Here is a 21,408-nt window from a genome sequence, read left to right as displayed (position 1 = left end):
GTGAATACAGCAGCATCTGGTCATAGATTGTTTAAGACTGTCCAATAAGATTTTGTCTCTCCAGTTCACTTGTCCCAATCCAAATCTGGTTATTTTTCCGTCTAGTCAGGAACATTTCATTCTACCAATACAAATTGTCCCAAAGTCTTCCACTCCTAAGTTTTTAATGACGTGTGTGGTGGTGTCCATTCCTTGTGTAATGCATATAGTTTGTCAGTCAGTCTTGTTCCTGCCACCACGACTGATATACCATCTGAGTCCAGATAATCAATCATGATTTTGTCTGATGTGGGCTGTTATAAGTTTACAGTATCTTATACTACATAGTCAGATGCAATGAGTCACTTCCTACGTCATTTTGCGGTTGTTCAATCATGTCTCGTGTTGTTTGCAGCAAGAAATCTCCTGTTCTTGTGAGTGGTTTGTTTGGAATATCTCAGGTGTAATAATAGAGTGCTGGATTCCTATTTTGTAAGGTATTTAACTGTCCTCCCAGTAATTCCTTTTTTTTTCTTTTTACTTCTTACTCAGAGAGGGAATTAAGCCCAGTCCCTGGTTTCAGCAAGCCATCTCTTCCCAACAAATGCATGGGGCTAATTAAAAAGTTGCATTTTGGGAGCATTAGTTGTGACATTTTTTGATGGGGATATACCTGCTCTAGTTATGTGGTGGTGGGTGTTTTGTTTTTTGGGCGGTCACGTTAAATGTGACCTTTTCTCCACAACACTAGCAAATAATTTATTTTTGATCAAATTCGCATCCCCACCCCACTACTCTTCCCTTGCATCTTCCTCTTCTAGCCACAATTATTAAATGTTTCGCATAAAGCTCCATAAATTACTCCTTCCTCTGTCAGAAAGGTGTCAACTTTCTTTTTCTTATTTTGTAGCACTCTTTCTGCGTGTAGTGCTTGGTTAATGTAATATTACAGGCTGCCAGTTGGTTTGTCAACCCAATGTTTTTCAATCAATTGTTTTGTAGGATTTTTTGAATTTGCATGAAGACCATTTTTTAATTCCCCTTGATACACTCCCTGGAGTGTGATCTTCAGAAATGCCACTGTTTGCTTTAAAACATGCAGTCATTCAAATTCTATATTCTTCAAATGGTTCATTGTTGTTTTATTTTGCTCTTCTAATGGCAAAAAAAATTGCTTTTTGTCTAAATCTAGCTGAAGTGCGCGATATTAACCCTTAAACTCCCTAATGCTTTGCTGTCATCCAAATTTGTTGTCCTTCCACACCATTTAAGTGGTAAGATTTTCTCAAGTCTTCTGTTCCCAGGACAAATTATGTTACATCAACTTTATGAGATGTGATACCTTTTATGACTGTTTTCACATCATCTTGTGTCCATTTTTGTGTGTGTGTGTTTGTGTGTGTGTGTGTGTGTGTTGTTTGTTTCTCTTATTTTATCCTGCAGGTTAACTATATATATTTTTTGTGTGTATGTTGAGCTGGCCAGCAAAGTCATATTGTCTTATCCACAAATTTAGATGTTTTATTTTCGTAGGACATTGGCCTTCTACAAAGTTTTCGTACTGACACATTAATATTTTTTCCCCAGATGTTCCGTTTCAACTATTTTTCCATTTATTTTTAAGATTACGTTCTGTTTGAGGTAATTCTCAAGCTTCTACCACAAGTGGCGGAGAATTCTTACCTCTGCATCCTCAAACAGTGATCATTCAATTTCCTGTTCAAATGAGGGAGTGAACCTCCACTCACACTTTTACACATGCACACGTTTCACGGTGCTCACGTACAGGACACGCCTTGCCCTTTTCTCAGTTTTATTGACTAATTAGTTTACTCGATAAGGACTAGTATTCTCAAGGTTTGGTTCTGCCGCAGTCACCCAGACGCGCATTCACTCATTCCTCATGATTGTGGGAGTTTCCTACTCACCAGAGATGCCTTTACTTCCTTCGGCTTCTCGTCAACTCTCAGCCTCCAGACGAGGCCCAATCCCGGAAAGGGTCTCAAGTGCCGTGGCCACGGTCTTTGCCTGGACGTGGACTCAGCCCCTCGAAACCTCAGGTATCTTGAGATCCGGCTCGAAGGACCAAGAAAATGTCAGGTTCACCAATCAGACATTCATTAAACAGGACAAAAAAGGAAGGAAAGACACCAGTTCAAGTCTCACGAGGAGAGAGGAGAGGAACTGTCTCGTAGAATTCACCACTGCACTCACTGATTATCCTCTCCTCAGCACCTCCATTTATTTAGTTTTAAGACGCCCCTGATTTACATGGATGTTACAAAAAGGAGACGGCAAACAAAACAGTTGGAAACAATGTGTACATGTTTGTTCATGTGCCGTGTGCCTGTGTTGAAGATCATTTATTTAAATATTGGTATTTATATTGAATACTAACTGAAAAGATCGATGGATTTTGCCAAAGGTTAACGTGTGGCCGAATACGCTTGCGCATTCATGAGCCGTCTCCCCATTGAGAACAGATCCAGCAACAAAGTATTTTTATGCGTCCAGTCTTTTATACACTTTCAAACTATTCTGTGTAAATCTCGACGACTTACTCACCAGATACATGTGTATATCCAGTTGTCCAAGACAAGTGGAAGCGAATTAACAGTCCAATTTCTTATCAGCAAAAACATCGACTTCGGCATTAAATATGGGTCCTCTATGCCAGTGGCCCCCGACCTTTTTATCACCGCGGACCAATTAATGCTTTAAAATTTTTACCACGGGGGGTTTGGGGTACATCAGCTTGTTTGTATTTAATATCGCTTGTATTGAAAATTGAATATAATAACATGATCATAAATAATAATAATAAAAAATACATGTGGAAAAATAAAGAACAAGAACCCCCCATTCCACATTTCTTTCTCTTTTATCTATACATATCTACACAACAATTTTTTTTTTTTAAATTATGAAACACGCCATATTGCTGGTCAAAACTAGCTGCTCTGCACTGCGGGAGCCGTTGAACCAGAGCAGATTTTTGAAATTGCCCGAGACCTGTTGTACAGTTGGTTGTCACAACAGACGAGATAGATAATCAAAGAAATCATTCTATGGAATACCAGCTAAAAAGACCAAAACATATCGATGGATTTCGGCAATTAAACATGATGGATGGTGCCTAACCAAAATACACACACGCTTGTGTAGCTATCACTTCATTCAGGTCAGTTTGAACCATCTCCTCTACCCTCCCCTCTCCCTCATTTCACTCTGTTGGCGACAACAGCCCTAACAATCTCTGACTGGTCACTATAATAACGTTAAAACATGCCTTCAAAATAAGACACAGTTATACCACGAAAATGAATGTATATATCCAGTTGTCCAAGACAAGCCGAAGTGAATTAACAGTCCAATTTCTTATTGGCGAAAACATCGACTTCAGCATTAAATATGGGTTCTCTATGCCAAGTATCTCTCATTTTTCCACGTACCTTCATTTTTTTTTATCACCTTTAAAATGTTTAACGCTTTCGTAAAAAACTCTGGGCGTCGTGCTATAAGTCATTTTCATTTCATCTCAACGGATTTAGCATGAACAATGCTTTGTTTGACTGGCATAATGGCCAGTCACGTGATTTCGGTGAGGTAGGTGCACAAGCTCTATATTAGGTCCCCTACCCCTAAATCAGTCTATGATATGACATATCTGTGTGTTAGATTTTGATGGGGTGGCAATGCATTAAAAAAAAAAAAGGCAAAAATATACTCATGATTTCTCCAGTGTTGCAGGCACCAATCTTTCAGAAGGCATTGAAATTGGAAGTTGATGCAAGTAACTCAGGTCTTGATCATCTGGTGTGCTACTTTTCCAAAAAGTTTGATAAACATACACACTAGTAAGTTACAATAGATCAGACTTGCACAAAGCACAGATTGATTCAGGGGAAGGACCTAATATAGTGTTCAAGTTTAAACTAAATTTTCCTGGCTTCATAGGTTAAGTTGCAAATATACAAAGAAATTATCAAAAGGTTTTAGAAAGATGTCACCAATGTCCAGTGAATTCGATCCTGGACAAGCCCCTCCTTTTTTTTAGGTGTGAATTTAGAATAAATCCCCTTGCTCAAACCAGAAAATGACAAATCAGGTGTATTGCGTTGAAAACAATTTAATCACATACAGAATACACCACAAAACAATCACAAACACAAAATAGAAATTCAAAGACCGTGTGGTCTAGCTAAACGATATGTCCTCACCAAAGTTGAAGGAATGTTCGTTCCATCGAATGTCAAAATAGGTGTATGTTCCGGAAAGACGTTAGGCAGAAAATAGAGTGGCGTCCGTGTACTTGTGTACTTGTCCAAAGGCAGCGGAAGACAGCGGTGGGCGTAAGAAGCTCCCGTCAACAGTCCTTGTCTTTAAATAGCCACTTCTCAGAACATTCCAGAATTCCGCATCACAATAACTCAAAGTACAAAAGGAAATAAGGAGAATAAAGAATAAAAATACACACACACACACATGTAACAATAGTTACCATTCATCACCCAGAGACTTCTGCTGGAGTCGCTGTGTGGGGACCAGAATGTTTAATCAACAGTACAGTATTTATACTTTGCATACTTGAGACAAAAATTACAACAGTATTAGTACCATCCATTTTCTTAGCTGCTTATCCTCACAGGGGTCGCGGGGAGTGCTGGAGCCTATGCCAGCTGTCAACGGGGAGAAGGCGGGGTACACCCTGAACTGGTTGCTAACCAATCGCATGGCACATTGAGAAAAACAACCGCTCACACAATCACACATAGGGGCAATTTATAGTGTCCAATCAATGTTGCATGTTTTTGGGATGTGGGAGAAAACCGTAGTGCCCGGAGAAAACCCACGCAGGCACGGGGAGAACAAGGAAACTCCACACAGGCGGGTCTGGGATCGAACCAGGGACCTCAGAAATGTGAGGCCAATGCTTTCCACCTGAATCACTGTCCCACCTATAAGTATCTAGTTAAACAATAACAGTAAAAAAAGTCACAAACAAAGCAAATGCATGATGTCTTCTTGTGTAGGGCACCGAATGTCCCCAACGCATTGGACGCCCTTTCTGGCGCGCCACTTTTACATCACTTCCATTGCACCGATGTGACGTCTCTTCCATTTTGTTTTGGGGCAGCTCCTCCTCCGACAAGAACTTTTCTTCTCGAGGAGAATGTGGGATGTGTCTCTCTCACCATCTACAGCCCGTTTTGGCCACATCTCCACGAATCCTTTCTATTTACTTCGGGCTGTCCGAAATGTAACTAACACAGCAAACGTGATAAATAAAACAACCGTGAGTCGATAAAGTAACTATAAGAAAACAAAGCAATTGCTAGTCAATTTTAGCATATTAATCAAACCAAAAGAGCATTAAAAACAAAACGAGAGAAAATGTGAGCTACCTTTATGTACATTTAATCCAACACCCGGCAGAAAGACAGAACTCCATGAGCACAATTACTTAATTCGACAGCTCGTACCATATTGTAACACTTTTGGAATTTTTCAAATCAACCTTTGCTTGTCGAAAAGCCTCATTCTATAGGGGATGAATCTCTTATTGCAGCTTAAGGTTAATCATCGCACATTTTGCATCCTTACTAAAAGTTATTGTACGCTTACACGGATGTTTATCACATCTTTCTTTATGTAGCACACCACTGATTAAATCCTGCCATAATGGCCCCACAAAGCATAACTTCTGCGTTTTTTTTGTTTATCATATTCAAAAGTTTGACTTTTTCACCAATCGTTATAATTTTCCTCTCCCTCAGTCACCGGGCTGTTTTTCTGCAATCTGCTTTCCACAAAGTGATCGCAGCTCCCATTTCGCATCTTCCTCTTCCTCTTTTCCTCTGGAAAGCGTTGGCATCACAGTTCTGAGGACCAGAGTTCAATCACGGCCCTCCCTGTGTGGAGTTTGCATATTCTCCTCGTAGCTGTGTGGGTTTCCTCCGGAAACTCCGGTTCCCTGCCACATCACAAAAACATGCAACATTAATTGGACACTAAATTGCCCTGAGGTGTGATTGTGAGTGCAGCTTTTTGTCTCTACAGTATGCACCCTGCGATTGGCTGGCAAGCAGTTCAGGGTGTACCCCGCCTCCTGCCCGTTGAGAGCTGGGATAGACTCCGGGAACCTCGCGACCCTTGTGAGGATAAGTGGCTAAGAAAATGGATGGATAGATATTCACACACGTAGTTGATCCCTGAGAAAAATGCCCATTCTAAACCAGTCCACAGTGTAAAAACGGTTGAGGAACACTGATCTAGGGAGAGCAGGGAGCAGCCGATGATCTTCTGGACACTGTTGATCACTCTTTGCAGAGATATTCCTTCCGCTGTTATACACCCAGCATAGGACACTGTGATGCAGTATGTGAGGTTGGTCTCTACGGTGGTTCTGTAGAAAGTCAGCAACATCTTAGCTTTCAGATTGTTGTTCCTGAGTACTCTCAGGAAGTGGAGTCGCTGCTGGGCCTTTCTCACCTCCGCTGCTGTATTTATAGTCTAGGTGAGTTTGTCTGTGATGTGGACTCCCAGAAATCTGAAAGAGTGTACCCTGTCCACACATTCCTCATTGATGAACAGTGGGGCCGTGTCCATGCTGCATTTCCGGAAGTCCAGGATGATTTCCTTCATGTTTGTGGTGTTTAGTGTGAGGTAGTTTCTAAACACCACGTTGACTGTTTTGGAGCCTCATCTCTGTAGGCAGACTCATCTCCTTCTGAGATGACCCTAACCACAGTGGTATCATCAGCAAACCTGATGGCGGAGTTGCTGGGATGGGTTGGTGTGCTGTCATGGGTCTACAGAGAGTATTGAAGAGGACTCAGTACAGAACCTTGAGGGGACCCTGTGCTGAGGGTGAATGAGGAAGAGAGTAATGGACCAAGTTTGATTGGGTAAGGTTTGTGAGAAATTCCTTGATCCAGCATCAGATGGAAAGGGATAACAAAGGATAATACTTGGGATGATGGTATGCAAGGTTAAAGGAAGACTCTCCCCAAATTTCATATGTGAATTAAACCCTCTAATGTAAAGTAATATTATTATTAAATATATTTTGGACATTAATTGAAAAAATTTTTGAAAATGAACATTTTTGAAATCCAAGCAAAATCTGGATGTGTGCCAACTTTCACAGCCCAACGCGTAAGAAACATCCTTGACTCCGCCCCTGATGTCGCCAGTGCTTAGCCTTACAGACCATTCGTTCTAGCTAAGCCAAGTTGCTGACGTGTTGTCCAACAAAACTGAGAAATCGCACCCAAATTTCTCCTCCTTTAACCGTCCATGGGGTTAACCAGGAGAAATCTGTGGCTGTCACAGTTGAGGCTCGTTCACCAGCAGGGAAAATTTGCACGCATCTAATCATTACGAGTTATTAGCTGCTTAGTTATAGCCTCTCGTGCTGGTACTGTATAAGCAACAACATATTTTATGAGACTGCACAGTGCCGCAGCTGTTCAATCCTGGACTTCCATGTGTGGAGTTTGCATGTTCTCCCCGTGTCTGCGTGTGTGTAAACTTGCATCCTGCCCATTGACAGCTGGGATAGGCTCCAGCATTCCTGCAACTAGCTAAGAAAATAGATGGATGGATATATACGTGTAAGCACACAACACTTCCCGGTTACTATTTACGGCGATGCGTGCATGCAAACCCCCCTGGTCCCCGTGCCGCCATCCCCGTCGGTCGAACACGAGAACCTGTGTGCTTGAAAAGTCCAACTTGGGGAAGGAAAAAAAAAAAGTGTGGCCATGCTTGCTGTATATTCTCTACATCGAAACCAACTCTTCAGAAAAGCATCAAATCTCCACGTTCCATATAGTCGAACTGCTATTGTTCGTCGTCAACACCACACTCCTCCCAACACGTCAACTTCCACCTGTGTCCATTCTGGCTCAAACGCTTGAACATTGTAAATTGTTATTTTTGTTTTGTTTGCTCAATGGCGGGAGTAGTAATAGCACAAAGCATGGACTCATTGTTATACTCGCTTTGTTGGCTCTTGAGCACACAACACTTCCTGGTTCCTATTTACGGCGATCCACTAACTTTTTATGTGTGCTCCCATTCCTATTAGTTTCGACAAAGTCTTCCTTTAAGGTAGGGTCTTTGAAGAGCGTCCTCAGGTAGTTCTCTTGGTCTTTCAGCCTTATCATTGCAGTGTGGAGCGCTATCGAGCTCTGGATTGGGCAGTTTGCTCCAATCTAAGCATGAGTGATCTTTAAGTCTTGTTCACGAATCTCTGCACAAACATGTATATTTCAGCCCACTTGTAACATGATAAAAGATTTTTCTGATTAAAAAGCATCATACTTAGATTTGTTATTCTAATCGATTAATACAATGTTTGATCCTTACAAGATCTTAAACCTTACGTCTTATTCTTACAAAACTTCAATTTAGCTCCAAATATTCTTAGTAATACAGTATATCGATTTAGCTATATGCCTATCCTCTGTCTACACTGACTGTTGTAATATTGCATTTTTCCAAAAGAATAAAGAAAAGGCCAGTATCCAGCGTCTGACAGAGAGCTTTGTCAATAAGCTGCAAGTTGATTTTCCATCTACAGTCAGCACCATCTACAGGTTAGTATGGTATTTATTTTGGTAAATGGTACAATACTTGATGTTGCTGTTCTGTTGGTCTCTCTAGAGATCAGGAGTTTGAAACTCAAATTCACAGAAAACCAAAATTTTAAATTGAACAAAGCCGCGGGCCAAGGTTGAACAGATGAACCTTTTAATATGGAACCAAACAAGTGTATAATACTTGTAATACCGGCGGGCCAGCTCTAATATTAATTTTAAATTGCCTTGCTGGGCCCGCGGGCCAGAGTTTGACACCTGTGCTGTAGATTATTGTAATCATCACAAAATATTGTGTTCACTCTCAAAACTGATGAAAATCTCGCTCTGTCTTGAAGAACAAGTGAAAAGCTGCAAACAACTTGGAAAAGTACATCTGCAAACTCTTGGGACAGATGTTTGCTCTGTATGTGTTCTCTGGATACTGCAGTTGGTAAGTGTTAAAGGTCCCTATTTTTTGTCTGTTTAAACCTCCATAGAGCGACTCTCTACCATGGACTTTGAATAGAAGTGTGAATTTTATTGAAAAACAAAACACCCCGGTTTTGTTGTACAAGTGTTTAGAATAGCACCCTCTGACAATGGCTGTTTGACCCAGTTTTGTATCTGTTTGTCCATATTCGATTAAGGAGGTTGCTTACCTTCATGTGTACGACCCAACTCTCACTACTATAGCACATGTTTTTGTTGACAGTGCTGCCTTAGGAGCTGAAATCTTTTCTTTTCACATAGATACCCTCGAACAATTTAAATGACCTGATTGCAGGACTCGGCAAAAAAACCTCTGGAACACAGAAATACGTTGACTGTTTTAATTCACATTTTGCATGTATACTGAGGCAGAATGGGGTCAATATTACATCCCAAATACTAGAAAACTAATCAGTTTTTTGTTAATATATGGCACCTTTAAAGATTTTAAATCATTAAGTCACAATGGCTTTTGCTGTCGCCATCGTCGTAGGCTGTTTTGTACTCCTTGAATGCTGGCAGCTAGATTGATTCCACACAGGTTTCAGTCTCAATAGACGAGGGCTTAAGTTATTGCTGCCGGCCTGAAAAGAAAACAGTGGCGATATTTACTCGGATGAAGAATGAAAGGATGCAGTTTTTCCCAATGGATGGAACAATTTTAACCAAAAGTCTGCCAGGGCTAGACAACAAAACATTTCTGAAATCATCAGCAAGAATCCCCGTGCATCATATAATTATAGAACTCCTAACAGCTGATAAATTCAGTGGGTTTTTTTGTTGTTGCTGTTTTTAGTGAAAAATAACACAATACATCAGATTAAACAATACAAATCAGCAAAATTTCAAAATGATACTACATCCGAAGCCACCCAGGGACAACTCCATTAGCATGTCAGGATTTGATAGTTGACCAAAAAACTACAGCAAGGACTGAGGACTTTCTTAGATTTGGAGGTGCTGATTCTTATCCCAGCCACTTCACACGAACCGCTCCAGTGAGAATTGGAGCTCACGGCTTGATGAAGCACACAGAACCACATCATCTGCAAAAAGCAGAAATGCAATACTGAAGCCACCAAACTGGACCTCCTCTATGCCTTGGCTGTGCTAAGAGATTCTGTCCATAAAGGTTACAAGCAGAATCGATTGAACCCTCACCAGAAGCACGTCCGACTTAATGTCGGCAATGTGGGACAGCGGTCGTACGGGGACCGAACACCCTGTATCAAGGGGTTTGGTACCCCATACACCCGAATGGCCCCCCACAGTCATCCTCAAGAGACACGATCGAACGCTGCCTCCAATTACACAAACACATTGAAGACTGGTTGGGCAAACTCTCATGCACCATCAAGAACCCTGTCGAGGGGGTAGAGCTGGTCCACTGTTCCACAGCCAGAGCGAAAATCAATGTGGTCCTCCTGAATATGAGATTTTACTTCCCAACAGACTTTTTAAAAAAATTTTCTTCATTTTCACCACTTTGGTGACCTCAACCCAAGAGATAGCGGAGTCCTTCTCAGAGAATCCAAACTCACAGAACTCCTCCCATGCCCGGGTTTTTGGCTTCTGTGACTAGCAAAGCTGGTCGATTGGAGTCCCACAGGCTAAAAATGCCCGGTATGACTCCTACTTCTGCTTAATGGGATCTCTCACCATTGGTGTCCATTAACTGGTTCAGGGGTTGCCACGGCAAGAGACACTCAGCTCCAGTCAGCTGGCTCAGTAATGGAGCCGCAGAACGTGGTCCGCTCAGACTCAATGTCCCTCATACCTCCCGGAAAAGGAACAAAGTTCTTTTGGCATTGGGAGTTGAAACTTGAGAGAGGATTCTGCCAGACGTTCCTAGCAGACACGATATATTAGGGCCTGCCACGTCGGGCTGGCATCTTCCCCCACAGTTGGAGTCAGCTCACCACCAGGTGGTGATTAGTTGACACCCCTACCCCTGTCTTCACCCAAGTGTCCAAAACATGTAGCCACAAGTTTGCTGACACAACCACAAAGTCGCTCATCGAACTGCAACAGTGCCAAATGCACATGGACATTGTTACAGTAAACAGAATGAGTATTTGAACCCCCTGCTATATTGCAAGTTCTCCCACTTAGAAATCAATGAGGTGTCTGAAATTTTCATCGTAGGTGCATGCCTACTGTGAGAGAGATCATCTAAAAAGAAAAATCCAGAAATCACAATGTATGATTTTTCTAACAATTTGTGTGATATAGCTGCAAATAAGTATTAGAACACCTGACAAAACCAATGTTAATATTTGGTACAGTAGCCTTTGTTTGAAATTACAGAGGTCAAACGTTTCCTGTAGTTGTTCACCAGGTTTGCACACACTGCAGGAGGGATTTTGCCTGACTCCTCCACACAGATCTTCTCCAGATCAGACAGGCTTCTGGGCTGTCGCTGAGAAACATGGTGTTTCAGCTTGTGAGTATCAGGTACCAAACCCCTTGATATAGGATGTTTGGTCCCTGTCCGACTGGTGTTAGAGTTTGGTCTGCATTCCTGGCAGTCAGTCGGACTTGTTTCCAGTGAGAGCTGGACTCCGCCAAGGCTGCCCTTCTTCACCGATTCTGTTCGTAACCTTTAAGGACAGAATCTCTCTGTGCAGCCCGAGGCATAGCGGGTGTCTGGTTTGGTGGCTTCAGTATTGCATCGCTGCTTTTTGCAGATGATGTGCCTCTGTGGGTTTGTCCATCTCTCACTAGAGTGGTTCACAGCCGAGTGTGAAGTTGCTCCAAATCTGAGACTATTGTTCTCAGTTTGAAAACGGTGCTTTGCTCTCTCCAGTTTGGGGATCTGATCCTGCCCCAAGTGGAAGAGTTCAAGTATCTTGGGTTCTTGTTCATGAGTGAGGGAAGAATGGACTGGGAGATCGACAGGTGGACAGGTGCAGCGGCTTTGTATTTGTCCATTTTGGTAAAGAAGGCGCTGAGACAAAAGGCTAAGCTCTCAATTTCCCCATCAATCTCCATTCCTACCCTGACCTACAGTCACGAGCCATGACTGAAAGAGCAAGGTCACTGCTAGAAGTGGCCGAAATGATTTTCCTCCACACGGTGTCCGGGCTCACCCTCAAAGGTACAGTGAGAAGCTCAGTCATTAATAGCTTTCAGAGCATTGCGCTATACAGACGGTGCTCGACCGGCAAAAGCAGATAGGTGAGCCTTTGATTTGGACAAATGGGAGACGGTATGCCAAAAACACGACTAGTGATTGGTCAACATCAAGCGTTAAATGTTGATTGGGAGTAGTAAAGTTGACTTATTGATGAGTCGACCAATCAGTTCAACCCCTTGATCCAATAACCAGAAAATACACCTCAAAATAAATACATGCTTGATGCCTATCAGTGACACTGAAATCATGCACAAGTAAACTGTTTTTTATTCATTTTTTTTAAGTTTGTCTAACTTTGCAACAAGAAAATCTTTCATCGATCCCAAGAGTTTGCACTGCGACAATTTGACATTTGAAATTCTTTCATCGTAATGTAGCTAATGCCATGACTGTGACCTTCACCATTCTCTCTTCAGAGAATGCTTCGGCCTTCCAGGCAACTCGGATTTCTGAACGCCTCTCCCAGAGCAAATCTGTAGATGCTAACAGTGATTTGTTTCCCAGACAAAACACAGGTACTGTACAATGACTTTTATGTAAAATCATTTTCCATGCCACTTCAATACGTTAGGCACAGGAGAAAATCGCCAAAAGACATAGTGAGAAATGACAAAATTACCTTTTAGTTTCAATTCATCTGTTCTTGTTTTTTTTTAATACCCGGTGTCCTTATCAGTAACCAAAGCTAATCCAAGATGACCTGGTCCAAAGAGTCAGTACGTCTTTCCCTTGTTACCCAGAGATAACTCAGGCAAGGATTAGGAAAAAATGCAAACCCAACATTAGATGGTTAAACTGTTTTGTTCATATTTTTTGGATGAGGAAAAAAAAAAGATTAAACATTGTTAGGACTAATTTCCAAAACAAAAATTGCAACAATTATAATGACATAAATGAAACCAATCAATATGATGTAATCAGTGATGAAAGTCCTCCGGATTTTCCCGGAATTCCAGATTTTAAATTTTTCATGAAAAATTTAAAATAATCATGAAAATTGAGGGAAAATTGCCTAAAATTAATCCGGATATTAGTTGACAACATTGAACAAACATGCGTTTGAGTTCGTTGTTTTGCTTTCACGAGCATAGCCATGTTGAGGCACTAAGTAACTAATAACAGTCACGCCCCTCCCCTCACATTCTTTCGTGACGTCACTTATTTTGTGTGGTCTCAATATTAATTTATGTGTTTATTTCATAAACGTTAACTAAACAAGCCTACTCCAAAACAACCGGTATTCACCCGGACAGAGGAAATGCAAGAACCATATTAAGCATGTTCAGAACTGCTTCACGTAATGTGAGTGCATTTATGTTGTAGGAATGTGCGAGTTTGGACCCTACACGTGTTCACGAGTCGAGGAAGATATGACCAATGATTAGAAAAAGTTAACAGCAAATGGATTTATTACAAATGAATGTGCAGTACAGACGTCCGGGTCTTATCTAGGTATGTGCCGCACATGAGACGTGTGTCTTCTGGCAGGATAGCCAAAGAAGAAGACAAAAGCTGCCCAGTAACACAAGGTTTTTATATATATGGGTCCATGGTAGAAGTGGCTGCCCCACCACAGTCAGATCCTGGGCCGGGATGGTAACTTTCCGCTCCTTATCTGGTGTCGTTCGTCTCCACGGCAATGCCTGGGAGAGGAATATGGCACCAGCCAGTTTTCTGCGTTCAAAGATCAAGGACAACCACCGGCTCCACAACACATCCTTGTCTGATTAGCAAATGGGCAACATGTTATCCGTTGATTAAATGTATAAGGTCATATTTAAGCAAATAATGAAAGTGCAATAAAAGTAAAATAGTCTTCAACGTTGAAAGTCATAAACATCATGAGCCATGTCAAAGGAAAGTCAGTTACACCAGGGATGCTCATTGCATCGATCGTGAGGCAGTGTGGCGTGCCCCCCCCCCCCCCCCCCCAAAAAAAAAAAAGAGACGTTAAGACTATCATCCACCTCGTCGCTTGATTCAGGCGTGGCCAATACATCGGGCACATGCACATAAAGGCGCGTTCTAGCAAGCCGGCCTCCTATTTACGGCATTTTTATTTTTAATTTCCTGTTATGTTATATTCATCCAGTAAGTTATTTCAAGGCCATCCCTAATCACACCCGCAACTTTATCTGGGAGCATGACTGACCACACCCGTACATTTTTCAAATGTGAGTGACTGCGTGTATATATATCTATATCTCGAAATATTCAAGGCAACTGATTACATTATTAGTATTACAAGATCTATATCTAAGATAATGAGCAATGTGGTCGAGTGTAACAGTACAACGCGATGTAACAAGTTTGAGACTTAAACGTTACTAGTAATTACTACAGATCATCTTCTTCAACATGTTTTGCTGTACGGCGTAGAAATTCTAGGATATATTTTTGTGTCTATTCTATATTTATACTATAATATGTATAATGTGGGGAAAAGGACAATTTTAGATGTCTTTTTACTGAATAGTTCACTTAATTCAGTTGTCTTGAGATAAGATGGCATATTTCAATGACAAATGTGATTTTGTGCTATCCAGTGATAGGGGGATGGGGGCCAAAAAATTCTGGGCTTGGCCCTTGGGGAACTTCTGCCCAAATTTTACTTTCAATTTTTGTCTGAATATGGTTACAGATATCGCCAGAATGCACCATAGCCATACCCCCGGATCTCCCGAGTGCTCGCAATTTGTATTTTCAAGATTTTTCATGAAAGTCCACTAAAATCTCTAATATAAATTTCTAATATAAGATGTAAGAGGCTCAGGATTGTTTCATTACATTTTTCATCTTACCATGTCAACCACTTTGTAACAGTACCCCCAACAACGGGAGTGGAATGGAATACGATTGACCACTCAGTTTAAAGATTAAGTCATTTTGCGAGGCACAGGGTGATGCTTGTCTTGAAACTGCTAGTTTATACATCCTATGATACTTGATGTCTACTGAATTACTAGAATCTCTTACCTTATTGAGAAATGCCATCAGCAGGACAGAGATTTTAATTTTTTGCTTTACTGTTTTTGAGGTACGATCAAGTTCTATCATTTGAATGAATATCCTAGTAATTTGTTATTTGATGGTTACCATACTTTCTCTTGTATGATAGGCTTTTGTTTCCATTTAAAAAAAAAATTTAAAAAATCAATAGTGCATATTATACCCAAGTATAGGGAAAAATAATAGACTTTACCCATTTTGTAAATGTATGTCACCATCGAGAGGTTGTGAAAAAATGGTACAAGTTCATTTCAATATGCCACCGCCACATAAAGGAAATGAGAAATGTTTATCCTACACTTACATTCCAATATGACAGGACTACAGTACGTATGACTTCATATGTACAGTTGTGCTCATAATTTTACACGCCCTGGCAAAATTAAAGTTTTTTTTTTTGTTTGTTTGACCAACTGAACAACAATCATTAATTTCTTTGTGGTTCTGTTTTGTTTGGTGATAATGCTTTTCTGAAATGCTTTACAGTTCAATTTGAATCCCATTCAGCTGGAAAGTGTTAACCTCACAGTTCTAAGGTCTTGGGTTCAATCCCGGACCTGCCTGTGTGGATTTTTTTATGTTCTCCCCATGCCTGCGTGCGTTTTCTCCGGGCACTCCAGTTTCCTCCCACATCCCAAAAACATGCAACATTAATTGGACACTCTAAATTACCCCTAGGTGTGATTGTGAGTGTGGCTGTTTGTCTCTATGTGCCCTGCGATTGGCTGGCAACCAGTTGAGGGTGTACCCCGCCTCCTGCCTGTTGACAGCTGGGATAGGCTCCAGCACTCCGCGTGACCCTTGTAAGGATACCGTGACCCTCGTGAGGATAAGCGGCTAAGAAAATGGATGGATGGATAAAATAAATCTAAATGAGTTATGTCTGTTCCTTCATGTTTTAAAGAATTCTACCCATCTGTTTTTTTTAATTCACGAAATAAAATACTGTGAATTTCAAAATAAGAGCAAGTCAATAAAAATCATTACGTGTTGAAATAAAATGCTTAGCTTCAGAATAATTATTGAAAAAAAAACAAATACAGATAATTTTTAATGTTTTGATCATACACGTCGAAGCAAAATCATCCGTTGTAAAACTACATAATACATACAGTGAAGAAAACGCGTATTTGAACACCCTGCTATATTGCAAGTTCTCCCACTTAAAAATCATGGAGGGGTCTGAAATTTTCATCATAGGTGCATGTCCACTGTGAGAGACATAATCTAAAAACAAAAATCCAAAAATCACAATGTGTGATTTTTTTTTTTTTTTAACGATTTATGTGATACAGCTCCAAATAAGTATTTGAACACTCCCTCCAAAGATTTTCTGTTGGGTTTAGGTCTAACCTTGATATGCTTCTTACGGAGCCACTCCTTGGTTTTCGTGGCTGTGTGCTTCGGCTCATTGTCATGTTGAAAGACCCAGCCACGACCCATCTTCAATGCTCTGACTGAGGGAAGGAGGTTGTTCTCCAAAATCTCACAATACATGGCCACTGTCATCCTATCCTTAATGCAGTGCAGTCGTCTTGTCCCATGTGCAGAAAAACACCCCCAGAGCATGATGCTTCCACCCCCATGCTTCAAAGTAGGGATGGTGTTCTTGGGATGGATCTCATGTATCATCCTAATGGTCATTGGCAAACTTAAGACATATGCATGATTTCTAACGATGACATATTAGTGTATTACCAACAGTCACCTTGGAAATGGTGGTCCCAGCTCTTTTCAGGTCATTGACCAAGTCGTGTAGTCCTGGGCTGATTCCTGACCTTTCTAAAGATCATTGAGACCCCACGAGGTGATATCTTGCATGAGGCTCCTCTCCGATTGAGATTGACCGTCATATTTATCTTCTTCCATTTTCTAATGATCGCTCCAACAGTGGACCTTTTTTCACCAAGCTGCTTGACAATTTCTCTGTAGCCCTTTCCAGCTGTGTGGAGTTGTACAATTTTGTCTCGGATGTCTTTGGACAGCTCTTTGGTCTTGGCCATGTTACAAGTTGGAGTCTTACTCATTGTATTGGGTTGACAGGTGTCTTTATGTTGCTTAACGACCTCACACAGGTGCATCTAATTCAGGTTACATGGCATGGAGGTGGACTTTTAAAAGTGCACTAACAGGTCTTTAAAGGTCAGAATTCTAGATTATAGACAGGTGTTCAAATACTTATTTGCAGCTCTATCACACAAATTGTGAAAAAAATCATACATTGTGATTTCTGGATTACCTCTCTCATAGTGGACATGCACCTACAATGAAAATTTCAGACCACTGCATGATTTTTAAAGGGAGAACCTGCAATATAGCAGGGTGTTTAAATACTTATTTTCTTCACTGGAGGCAATACGGTTTTCCAGAATTTTTGGGTCAACTTTGCTGCTGCGTACATACACCTACATAGATAAAAGATTATGGTCCTCATTTTGCAGTGCGTTACTATGTGAACTATACATTTAAGTTTTATGGAATAAACACAAATTTTAATATATTTGCATTGAAATTCAATTATTGTAAGAATTGGGAAGTCCCTGTGCCCATTGCTGTTCCAAGAGCACAGAAGAGCAAGACAAAACTGTGGAAGACAAAGGCTGTTGTTCTTGTACCAGGTACACTTTCCAAAATATTTTCATCTCTATCAAACATGAGGTTTATGTTTTATCAGAGTATTATAAAAATTATACTTTCACAATCTTATATGTCATGTCATAGGGTTCCAGACACAACTGATATGAGTGGCCTGCTGTGTTACAGTTGTCAGTTGACCATCAAAGACATGGTGAGTGATTGTTATTGAAAATGTTATATTGTTGCAGAAAATATAAATACAGTGGGTATGGCAAGGACTGAAAACTTTTCCACGGTTATATTTCAGCCATCATCTAAAATATTTTGGGTGGGGGTTCCCATAAATGCATACACAGCACCCTGTATTGACAAAAAAAATCTAATTGTTAGAATGTTTATTAAAGAAGATTTATTAAAAGAAAAACTGAAATATCACAGCCATAAATATTCAGACCCTTTGCTGTGACACTCGTTTTTAAAGGGGAAATCCAGTGGTTTGGATTAACAATTTACAACAATGTGATGTTAAATCCTCTCATTTGATAGTGTTTTGATATTTTTATCAAGTATTACGAATTTTCAGGGGCGGTGCCATTTTCTCGAGTCACATGACCTACTTGGGCATATGTGACGTCTTACGTGCCGTTCCGAACGCTCGATTACATGGGACACCATTATGCCCAGCGCTGATTTCTCAGATTTATCCTCATCAGATGAAGAAATAGCAGTATCGGTTGATCGGGAAGACAGAGGAATACTTCCATACAGAGCGGCGGACCCAGGAGCTCGCTCGGCCAGACAGCAAGGTCACGGCTCCGCCGATTGGCGGCATAAGCTTGTCAAACTCCGCGTCATTCCGCCCAAAGAACCATCCGAATATTCAACAGTATTTACAGCTCGGAGGGATTATTTACAGCAACTGGTTCAAATCAGTATGGAAGTATTTCTCACGTCTTCCCGATCAACCGATACTGCTATTTCTTCATCAGATGAGGATAAATTTGAGAAATCAACGCTGGGAATAATGGTGTCCCATGTAATCGAGCGTTTGAAACACCACGTAACAAGTCACATATCCGCACCAAGGTCATGTGACTGGCAAAAATGCCGGCGCCCCTGAAAATTCCCAATTGTCGATAAAAATCTTCTCAAAACACTATTAAATGAGAGGATTTAACATCACATTGTCAAGATACATATAGTACATATTACATGACCTATTGCATACATTGTTAATGCAAACCACTGGATTTTCCCTTTAAGTAAGCGTGGCTTCAGAACAACTCTGTGACTGTTCTTGAGTGGCCAACCAGAACCCTGTCTTAAACCCTGACCAAACTGGAAAAGATCTGCAAGGATGAATGACAAATGATCCAGTTGTGAAATATTTGTTACATCAAAAGATTTACGGCTGTATTAGCTCCAAAGGGTGCTTCTACTAAATTCTGAGAAAATGGTATGAATGCACGTGGCCCTAAAAAGTCCCTAAAAACCCCTAAATTTTTGAAGGTCCATTTAGGGGCTCCTAAAAGTCCTTAAAATCCGCAAAAACCGGTCAAGCCCCTAAAAAGGCCTTAAATAAAAAAAAAAAATCAAAGGGAGGACATCTACCTCCAAAATTCTCCGAAAATTTTTTTATCTTTTATTTAAAAAAAAAAATAGCGATCCATCTGGTGTCCAAAACAGCCAGAAATTGTCAACGGAAGTAGCCAGAAATTGTCAACGGAAGTCACCATGGTGACAACTTGTCGCCATCTTGTCAATATTCCATTGTTTGTTTCGGTGAGTAGGCATTTCACTTCATCTTCGTTACGACGTAGCGTAGTTCTTTCATCGATCCAACCTGTATCACGGGGAAGTGCATTTTTCAAGAAGCTTGGGTTGAAAGTAAGGAGTTTGGGAGCTGGGTTCGTCGGTTTTGCACCGGAAAAACAGGAGACACGCTGATTTGGCGAAGACTCTCTCATCTTCCGTTGGTATGAATCTGTTTCTAAAATATCAAGCTAGTGAAGCATCAACATCAGGCAGTGGTACTAGCAGTGCATGCGCACCTACAGTTGTCCAGCCATTGACTTCAACCAGCCAGAAGTCAGGCTTTATGAACGTAGTTCAATACACGAAGACGGACTCGTGAAAGGCAGAGATCGTGTGGACTTTAAAAGTGATCTGCAGCCGTTACAGTTACAAATCTTGTGAAAATAATTCGAAAGTGTTTGCAGTCATGTTCCCAGACATTGCTAAAAACTACCACTGTGGGGAAAGGAAGACTTCGTACCTGGCTACATTTGGCATCGCTGTCCACTTTTCATCTTTACTGCCTCAAAGCCAAAAAAGCCAGAATACTGACTGACATATCAACGCTTATTGAGAAGGCTGACAGGCTGTGTGAGGAGGCAGAAGAAAAGAGGAATCTGAGGTTTATCACTGAGGCCAATGCACTCAGAGGCAGAGCAAAGGACAAGAGAGCCACTTTGGCACCTCTGCAGCAACAAATAGAGGAGGCACTGGGTAGGCTCAAGGAGCTAGACTAGGGGTGCTGAGACAGACATCAGTAGAAGACATTTGTGTATATAGTTGCAATTGTAGTTAGAATCTGTTTTTCTGTAGACTGTTATGTGAAGACGTTGTCAATGGTCATATCAATGAGAACTACCACAAGGGGCGACAGGTGATCACTGTCACAGGTACTGAGGTACTGTAACATTTGATGAACCAAGAACGGTTGATGGCACCATTGGGTGAGTCTTTTTACTTACTCTTGATTTCCCACGATGGCCCAAAATTTTTCGTGTCTGACCTAAATTTTTTCCGTTTCAGCCCTAAATTTTTCGTGTCAGCCCTTAAGAATGCCCCTAAAAAGCCCTTAAATTTTTGGGGTCAGACTGAGTATGAACCCTGTAAAATACCCCCATAGCATGAGAGCTGCTGGTTTTTGAATTTTGGGATTATGACAATCCGGTAATATTCCGCTTTGGCCTGGTGAAAACGAATTCTACGATTTCCAAAAACAATTTGAAATGTGCAGTCAGACCACAGCACACTTTTCTATTTTTTTGTCAATCCATCTCAGATTAGGTGTTGCCCAGAAAAGCGAGTGATATTTTGGGTGTTGTAATGCAGCCCTATGGGGGCAAATGCAGCCCTATGGGGGCACAAACCAGTGCAATCTGTAGGCCGGTCCCACGCCCGGATAAATGCAGAGGGTTGCGTCAGGAAGGGCATCCAGCGTAAAAACTCTGCCAAACAAATATGAGCATTCATCTAAAGAATCCCATACCGTATCGGTCATGCCCCGGGTTAACAACGCCCGCCCCCCGGCACTTTTAACCTGCAGGGCGTCGGTGGAAATCCAGCTTCTGTGGGTCGAAGACAAAGAAGAGAAGGAAACCGGATCCGTCGTCAGAAGAAAAAGAGGAATGCACAGAGCCTACAATTGAGTGTGGGGACTTTGAATGTTGCGACTATGACAGGAATAGCTCAGGAGTTGGTTGACATGATGATTAGGAGAAAGATTGATATACTGTGCATCCAAGAGAGCAGGTGGACAGACAGTAAGGCTAGAAGTTTAGGAGCAGGGCTTAAATTTTTCTACCACGGAGTAGACGGGAAGAGAAATGGAGTAGGAGTTATTTT

At 41.2% G+C, this 21,408-nt stretch overlaps 1 protein-coding gene across 7 annotated transcripts in view; it reads left to right on the top strand.

Moving 5' to 3' along the window:
• Positions 1–21,408, top strand: part of ctu2 (cytosolic thiouridylase subunit 2 homolog (S. pombe)) — a 103,256-nt gene that overhangs the window by 71,081 nt on the left and 10,767 nt on the right. For all 7 annotated transcript variants that reach the window (XM_061836207.1, XM_061836212.1, XM_061836211.1 and 4 more), the window contains 5 exons: positions 8,491–8,582; positions 8,921–9,015; positions 12,606–12,704; positions 17,726–17,816; positions 17,920–17,986. In XM_061836207.1, the coding sequence (XP_061692191.1) occupies positions 8,491–8,582; positions 8,921–9,015; positions 12,606–12,704; positions 17,726–17,816; positions 17,920–17,986 (444 nt within the window). The remainder of the gene's footprint in view (positions 1–8,490; positions 8,583–8,920; positions 9,016–12,605; positions 12,705–17,725; positions 17,817–17,919; positions 17,987–21,408) is intronic.

This window comes from Syngnathoides biaculeatus, chromosome 12 (assembly GCF_019802595.1).
Source record: "Syngnathoides biaculeatus isolate LvHL_M chromosome 12, ASM1980259v1, whole genome shotgun sequence".
Lineage (NCBI taxonomy): Eukaryota > Metazoa > Chordata > Actinopteri > Syngnathiformes > Syngnathidae > Syngnathoides > Syngnathoides biaculeatus.
The sequence above is the reverse complement of the archived record's forward strand: the minus strand, read 5'-3'. Positions and strand labels throughout refer to the sequence as shown.